At 31.5% G+C, this 9024-nt stretch overlaps 3 protein-coding genes across 3 annotated transcripts; 2 read left to right on the top strand and 1 right to left on the bottom strand.

The window, feature by feature from the left end:
- Positions 1-667: 667 nt before the first annotated feature.
- GO595_006284 (Thioredoxin family protein) lies at positions 668-1786 on the top strand (the record flags this gene model as incomplete). The annotated part of the gene is made up of 1 exon (XM_067919620.1): positions 668-1786. The coding sequence occupies one exon, from the start codon at positions 668-670 to the stop codon at positions 1784-1786; it is 1119 nt and encodes a 372-aa protein (XP_067773599.1).
- Positions 1787-3983: 2197 nt separating this feature from the next.
- Positions 3984-5249, top strand: GO595_006283 (heat shock protein 70; the record flags this gene model as incomplete). The annotated part of the gene is made up of 1 exon (XM_067919619.1): positions 3984-5249. The coding sequence occupies one exon, from the start codon at positions 3984-3986 to the stop codon at positions 5247-5249; it is 1266 nt and encodes a 421-aa protein (XP_067773598.1).
- A 211-nt stretch (positions 5250-5460) lies between these two features.
- Positions 5461-8892, bottom strand: GO595_006282 (WASH complex subunit strumpellin; the record flags this gene model as incomplete). Its single annotated transcript, XM_067919617.1, has 1 exon — positions 5461-8892. The coding sequence occupies one exon, from the start codon at positions 8890-8892 to the stop codon at positions 5461-5463; it is 3432 nt and encodes a 1143-aa protein (XP_067773597.1).
- Positions 8893-9024: the final 132 nt, after the last annotated feature.

The following is a 9024-nucleotide window of genomic DNA, read 5'->3' as shown; positions in this document are numbered from 1 at the left end:
AAGGTTGATAATGATAATAATGAAGAAATTATCAATCAAAATGTTCAATTTAATGATATAAGATTCTTGGAGAAATCTTTCTTCGTTGGTGATCTCGAATTTGGACCAATTGATCGTGTAAAATTGGTCAAATATAATTTGTAATAAATAGATTTCATTCATTTTTTTAACCCAAAGTAGAAAAACAAATTTATGCATAACTAGGGAAGTTTATCTACTGTTTATACATAAAAAGGAACATATGGTGTTTAAAATGTTGGCATTAATTGCGACCGTTAATATATTGACAATAATTATTTTCACTTTTTGAATTGTTTTATTCAGTCATTTATATTTTCTAACAATTTATTTTTTCTTAGGTTTATAATATCTCAGAAAAATGTTTTTCATTTTCTCCCTTTTAATTCGGATTACAGATAAAATTGGTGAATATAATCACTTAAAGTCACTCACAGGCGATGCCCTTGATGAGTTTATCCAAAATACAAAAATAGGTGTTGTTATATTTCCTTCAAATGAACAAGAGTTCCCTCTCGAATTTACAAATTACGCTATAAACAAATATAAAAATAATATTGAATTTGTGGTAGCAAACCCTGAAGACTCTACTCGTTATAATATTTCATATCTTCCCGATTTTATTGGCTTTAATCATGATATCGACGTTATGATCAATTCCCCAACGCAAGGTGTTATTGAGTTTTCTGAGTGGTGCCAAATTCTTTTACCAAAACATGTTGTTCATGTGACTGATCCTGTTTTTGTTCGTTATTTATTTGAGCGTCACATTAGCTCAGTCATTGGTGTTGATGTTGATGAACCGCCGGCTAATCTCAGGCCAAAAGACACCTTTTATTCCATTCCGTCATTACTCTTAAATTATTATCAACTTGAAATTCCGAAAGGAATTTACGTCTACCGTTACTCTGACCGCCAGCTACTTGACGCAGGAGAAGACTACACAGAACTTATGGACACCAACATCACCGACATCACAAAACTTTTCGACATCAAAAAACCGTTTTTCGCCGGTTACAAACTTGCTTTTGACAAACCTGATCAACACACATTAGAGTTATCCATTTTAGATCAACTTTCTACTGAGCATCTTGATAACTTTTATGTTTCACCAGTTTATGGCGATGAAGGTTCAGCGTTTGTATCTTTTGGACGCTTTTCCAAACTTGAAGCTCCATTTTTCTTTGTCGTTTCAACCGATATAAATGAAGGTCAATCCAAACGATGGGCTGTTATAGATGAAGAACATATACATAATGTAACATATTTATCTGAGCTTCTTACTCGGATCGAAAAGGATGAAGAGCCATCGATTATAATATCCGAAAGAATTGATGAAACAAATCCACTTCAACTGACATATAAAACTTATAACGAGAAAATATCAAACAATGAAAAAGGTTCCATTGTTTACTTTTATAGTAAAGATGTCCTTGAAGCACAACAACAACTTATCATTATGAAATACACTGCGAAAGCACTCGAAAATAATAACATAAAAATATATACATACGACGCAAACAAAAATGATCTCCCCGAAATATTTGTGGATGAAATAGAGTTACCAATTGTCGCTTACGTGGAAAAGGATAAGGACGAAATAGTGTTTTATGATGGCGGGTACTCTCTCGAAGAGTTGGCGCATTGGGCTGTCGAAGTGTGCGGCGGAGACGCATCGAAATTAGAGCTGAAGAAGTATAGTGATGAACTTGATAAAGAACTAATGGATATGCAGAATACAGAACAAAATATGGATGAATCTCTCTAAATAATATTTATTTTTGAATGTTGTTGAAATGAAAAACGAAAAACGATTTCAAAATTTTATTTTATTTTTTTGTGAATAACTTTGAAATGTAGAAACAGGAGAAAAAAATTATCGAATTTTCACAATCATTATTAAAATTGTTTTCTTTTTTCTGAATAACCTTTATAAAATTTAAGCACAAGCTATAATCAATTATCCTTGAAACAAATGCTGAATAAATCAATCGACTAATGACCAGATTTATTGAATTTATGAAATTATGATCAAATAAATTCAATATTACTAGAGCCGATTCCTCCATGTTACTCTTGTTTAAAACGCGAATAACACTTTGAGCTCAAATTTCACGAAATTATTAAGACATTTGAATTGGTTTTCACATTTGAATTAATTTCCATTTTTTACATCTGATACTTTTTATACCAAACTGAAATTTGACTTACGATAGAGTTGAATGAATGAAAAATCATCGGCTTTATATTCAAAAATGGCCGTTTTATTTAATTTGCAAATGTTACGCAAAAAACTTTGTTTAACTTTTATGATTGAAAAAAAATATTTGAAAATAAAATTTAAACAAAATAAAAAATTAAAAACAATTTATTAATATTAATATTTTTGGTATGAAAAAACATAAATTCCTTAAAAATGATTTGGAGCAAATGAATTGTTTGATGGCATCCCCATTCCCCCCTGCATTTGCCACTGATATGTGCTGGCTTGTGGATGTACATATTGATTTTGGAAAAATGGCCGTTGTCCAAATTGAGTATTATATTGATTAGGTATATTGTACCTAATGTTGTTTTGAAATGGCATCTGTGGGCCATTTTGTTGAATGTGTGGAGGATACTGAATTTCTCGTGAAACAAGACTCATCTCATTTGGCATTTGGCAATTATGTACTTGTTGAGGTTCAACAAGAGGATACGCATAATTGTTGTTAAGATTTAGTGGGGAAATTGATGCTTTCATTGTCAATTTAACTAGTTCTGTTTTGCAATCTTGACTGCTTAATAATGGAAAAACAAATTTAGCTGGCTCCCTAAGAGGTAGGTTTGTAAATCTTAGCTGTGCGAAAGCAATTACTCTCTTCTGTGGTGGCACATCACCAGATGTGAATAAGCATCCTTTGAAATAGCTTTGATTTAAATCCGCCACATTTAATATCAAACGGGAAGTAATTCGTAGTGGCACTTTTTTACTTGGGAGGAAGCGATTTGATTGAACTGATTTGTATGAAGGTATACCATCTGCTGAAAATGTGAACCAAACTGCATGTAAAAAATTATTAAATCTGTCTGAAAACTCTGCTTCTTCAATAATGAAATCAAATATATATGTTTCTTTTGGTTTTCCTCTGGAATCATTTTCCGGGTCGATCATTTATCTGAGATTTGTGTTACCGAAAAGTGCTCCGGTGAAAAAACGAGCATTCAAAAAGTTGATTCTTGTGTGGATTTTATTTCAATTTTCGGTATTGAAAATAACAAACGGCACGAACGATAGTTAATTTGAAAAAGTCAAATGTTTTATGAGATCACGATAGAACGATAGAATCACGAAAACACCCATTGAAAATTTTGTTTTTTTTTTGGTGTTATTTTCAGAGATTTTTGTTTGGGTATTAAGTTACGTACAACTTGTATGGTACAAGAACATACCAAAATTTGAAAGAGATACAAAGATTATGGTTTTTCTTACAATATGCAAATAAATTTTTAACATTAAATATGGGAAAAACACTTTGAAAATGCAAATGTACAAATGAATTTAAAGATTTTAAAAATAATTGCTATCGTAGTAGGATTGAACAATGTTTGTTTTTTTAAAAATCCTACTTATTCGAAAAACATTTGTCGCCGAGCAACTTTTTGTGCAAAGGAACTTCTTTTGTTCGAAATAAACGGTCGAATGAAAAATGACACTTTGCTATAAAAATGCCACTTTGGGCACCTAAAATATTTTATAACAAATGGAACCAAGCAACAACCCAATAATCGGTATAGATTTCGGTGCAACTAATTGCTATGTTGGGATATTTAAGGGCAACAAATTTCAAACTGTACAAAATGAAATAGGCGAAAACTCATTTCTTTCTTTTATCACTTTTATGAATGATAATATATTTTTCGGGCACGAAGCCAAATTGGGTTCAGTCCTATCTCCAAATTCTGCAATATTTGATTTCAAATCCATGATTGGAAGTAAATTTGATGATCAGAATATACAAAACAATATGCAGCTATGGCCATTCCAAGTTATTCGTGGTAATAATGATTTTCCTGTTATTCAATTTCCATATCAAAATCAAATAAGAAATTATACTCAAATTGAACTTTCAATTCTTTTCTTGAAAAATGTAAAAAGAGTTGCTGAAGAAAAACTTACTACTGAAATCACTGATGCTGTTGTTATAGTTCCAACATTTTATAATAGTAATCAACGTGAAACCATTATTAAAATTTGTGAACTATCTGGATTAAATGTCATACGTCTTCTTGACTCTACAGTATCTGCAGCTATTTCTTATGCAAGTACATTAAATAATATATCCAAAGAAATAAATATAATATTTGATTTTGGTTCAAGTAAACTCGATGTTTCGCTAATAAAATTTAAAGGCAAAAAGATTCAGTCCATTTCCACATCAAGTGAGGCACATCTAGGAGGTCGTGATATTGACAATAGATTAGCATCACATTTTATTAAACGGTTTGAAGAAAAAAATAAATGTCAAATCCGAGATGCAAAATCCAAACTTTTAATGCTACAAGAATGTGAAAAAGCGAAAATTACTTTATCACAATTACAATCTGCGCAAATGCATATTCCTAATTTTTATAATGAAATTGACTTTAACGAAACTCTTTCTCGATCTGAATTTGAGGAAATCACTAGCGATCTTTTTGAACGTGTAATAACTCCCATTCGAAGAGTTCTCAAGGATGCAAATCTATCGCCGAATGAAGTTAATGATATCATTTTAGTTGGAGGTTCATCACGAATCCCACGATTTAGACAGGTAATTAGTGAATACTTCAAGAGGGATATTCACCAAAAAATTGATCCTGTCACATCAGGCGCAAAAGGCGCTGCAATTTATGGAGCAAAACAAAAAGAAATTGATATTTATTCCATTTGTTCCAATGTTTATGGGATTGGGACTATAGAAAGCAAGACTTGTGTAATTCCACACAACGCAACACTACCGATGTCACGCATTGCACATTATAAGACAGCTGATATGAACCAAACAATAGCTAAATTTGACCTTTTGTGCAATGAAAACGATTTGGCGGAAAACAGTAAAAAGGTTAGTAGTTTAACAATAAGCGAAATCCATAATAAACCATTTCGGGTTACTTATAGTATCGATGAAAATGGAATATTAAATGTAAGTGTAACTCAAGATGATAACTCTGATCTAAAGGTAACTCAAGTTAAGGATGCGGAATTCTAATAAACTTTACATGAAAAACCTGTAAGAGCAATTTATTTAATAAATTTTATTTCGATTTGAATTTGTAATCTTCTCGATTTGACATTTATTTTGGGAGAAGATTTCATTTTTGAAGTTGTTTTTCATGGCGGTGTAATATCATTAACAATTGTATTGACATTTATGAACAAAAAATTTTCAAATTATTCAACCAAACTTTAAATTTTATTAATTAGATTGAAAGGAAGTCGAATATTGTTGGAGATATGAAGCTATCGATCATTCTTCTTGGGCATTTCGCCAACGCTTCATAATCCTTTACGAAGATCATTATATACTTCAAATCCCTTAACACTGCGATACCATTCGTGTCTTCTTTCTTACCACCTTTAGGACTTGACAACAAGAAATTCGTATATTGACCCAAGAATGTCAAATACGCGTATTGATGTTGTACATTTAATTGCCTTAAAATCGTTATAATACCAACGATAAATTCATAATGACCATAATGTTCATTATGAATTAACATATGAAGTCTATCGTCCTCATGAATTTTAGGGTGTCCCAAATTCAATAACGTTATTGCGAATAAAACAAATGAAATTTCAGGTACTGAACTTGATAACGTATAAATTTTCTCTAACGGTTCACATATTCCACAATTTTCTAAGTACGCCGATAGCGCAATAATTAATTGCGAAGATGGATAAGGGTTATGCGTTGGGTCTCTATAAAATTGTTTTATCGCTTGTAACACAGTGTTATTAGCATTTTGTAATAAGAAGTGTAAGCTATTTGCTTCTAATTGACATTTCAATTTCATATGACTATCAATTGTCGCCTTTAATAATTGTATTTGTCCAATTCCACAAACCAAATTTGTCCAATTATTTAAATCGTGTGAAATATTTTGTAATATGTTATTATATACATCTAATGACTGTGGTGGATTCGGCCATAGATTTAACAACGATTGCATTGTAGTATAGAAGTTACCGAAATGTTCATTTTCGAATAACTTAAAGAAGTTCTTCAATCGATCAGCCAAAATAAATGATAACAATGTATCTATCGATGAAGTACCTTCGATACCTATAGCGTTACACATTTTGTTTATAGTTTTTGTTCCCAAAACTTCTTCACCAGTATTTGGATTTAACCAACCTCCAATTATTTCGCAATAAATTCCATGTTTAATATTTGTTAATTCGATTAACATGTCACTTAACACACCTAAACATGTGTTATATTTGTTGTTATCTTTCATCTTCGGTAATTCGATTGGTGATATTTTACTTTGGAACTCTGATTGCCAAGAAAGTATTTTCTTACGTAAGAAACGATTCGATTCTTGTTCAACTAAGAAACACATAATTCGATTATATTCATGATGCCATATCCGTAACCCATCTAAGTTAACATAATCGCCCATATATTCGAAGCTATGTTGAATACCTTCGAGTGCTTTACCTACTAAATCAATGATTTGATTAAATCGTTGTAATGTAATTGCATTATTTTTCTTCTTATTATCAGAATTAACAATACAATAATATAACACATTAACGATCTTCTTAACAAGTTGTTTTCGAATCCCTTCTTCTAACATTTGTTTAGGATCAACAGTAATTACGCCCATTAATGTAGTCTTCATTGCTAAGACACCTGATGTTAGTATTGAGATTTCTTTTGTTAACGCTGCTAAGTTTGAACGATCATTAAGTTGTGCATATTCTTTAAGTTTTACACGTTCAATACGATTTGGTAATTCTTTAAGGACATCAGTTCGAATACGTATAATTTGTGCTAAGACATCGAAGATTGAAATTGGTACTATTTCTAATACAGTACGTACGAAATCGACAATTAATGTTGAATAATGTTCTGATACTGATGCTGCATCTGGTGATTCTGCTTGTACTATACGGATTAATTGTAAATCTAATAATGATGTAAGCTTCAAAAATGTCGCTCGTAATTTTAAGACTGAAAACGGATCATTTTTAATTCGATGTTGCATTAATGGGATAAATGAATTAATGATATAAAAGCCATATTTGAAATCACTTAATGTACCAATTAATGGTCCATATGATTCATCAACACATAAAAGACGTCCTAATGTTTTAAGTGATCCAATGACTTTAGCAACACTTTCTTTGATAAATATACTTTGACTAATTTGTGAATATTGTAATAATTTCTCTAAAGCGACAATTAATTGGAATATTTTTTGTGTGTTTGTTTGTGAATTTTCATTTTCTAATTGCTCAACTTCATTCGCAATGCTTTCAAACCATTTTTGTAGATTTTCATCTTTTTGTAATGATGATAATGATAATGTACCACTAAACGATAAAGCTAATTCTCGTAATAAGTTTGCGGCTTTAGTACGCTCATCATTCCATAATTCAGGTTTCTTATTAAGTGCATCATCTAATGCTGTCTTAAGTTCGAATTCAAATTCTGCTAAATCTAATAGAAACGCTAATAATGTATCGCGGTCCAATGGAAAAACTGCTTTTTTACTTGGTTCAACTGTTTGTAATACTAAAAATCGTAAAAGGACATTTGCATCTCGTACTGTTTTGACGTAATTATCAATGTTGTCAAGTAATTGTTCAAGTTTAGTAAAGCCATCAGATAATATTTGCTTGATTTGTGAATGATATTTAGGTAAAAGTGTAACCATACGCTGATAGTATTGCATTGAATTCATTTTCATAGCTTCTGAAATGGCAGAATATGCCGCAGGAAACGGTCGCCAGATGATGTTCAAGTCGAAGCAACTGCCCATGAAGTAGGGCACGATCCAATTGTCAAAGAAGAAACGACTCGTAATTTCTTTCATTAGATATGCGTTGTCTTTGAGTGTGTCAGGTGAAAATAATAAGAAGATAAATAACATTGCTCCTTGTGTGGCTAAGGCAACACTTCGATGCTCAGCATCAGGATAATTCGGCATTTGAAGATATACATCATCATTACGATAACGGTCAATAAGAAGATCAACAAAATCTGATGGAATCTTAATACGATTAATTAATTCAAGTGGATACATAAAAGGAATTGGACCACCTTTGACATAATCAGTAGACCTACATACATCACAAACTTTTGAATAATTTAATAATAATGATGAGCCCCTCCAACGACTAAAGGCAACAAGAATTCGCTCTCTAACGAGGCCTGGAATATAAGAATCCATTTGAAGAAGCATTACCCCATATTGATAAAGCGCTTCACCAAGAAGTTGTTTCCCATCTGTTTCTCTTAGAAGTGATTCAACTGACATTTGAAGAAAGTAATTTTGAGAAAGTTGGTCAAGATAATGAAGAAAATCAAGAACATATCGAACGATTGATTCAAATAAACGAGAAAACCGAGTAACTATTTCAACATGTGTTTCTCTACATTCCTCATCAAGATTTTTGAGTGTTGGATTGTGCTCAATAGTGGCTTCGATTTCTGATTCCCTGCCAATGTAATCAAAATCATAAAGAATTTTTGCATAAGGATGAGTTGTATATGTTTTTGGAAAGGTAAAATCTTCTGGAATATATTGTGAAAGTCGTTGAATTTCGGCAATAATGGAGCTACCGCGTGATACAATTGTTAAAAGGCTCCACCCGCATGTGTTTGCTTTTGTAAGCAGTTCCATTGAATGGGAAATGTCATATGAAAAACAACTAAAATGAAACCGTCCATGCAACGATGTAAGAAAAGTGTCAGCTTCGGTGAATGATTCAAATTGCAATCATATTATTCATTAAAAAATAATTTTATAAAACAT

This window comes from Histomonas meleagridis (assembly GCF_020186115.1).
Source record: "Histomonas meleagridis strain 2922-C6/04-10x chromosome Unknown contig_41, whole genome shotgun sequence".
In the NCBI taxonomy this organism is placed as follows: domain Eukaryota; phylum Parabasalia; order Tritrichomonadida; family Dientamoebidae; genus Histomonas; species Histomonas meleagridis.
The sequence above is the reverse complement of the archived record's forward strand: the minus strand, read 5'-3'. Positions and strand labels throughout refer to the sequence as shown.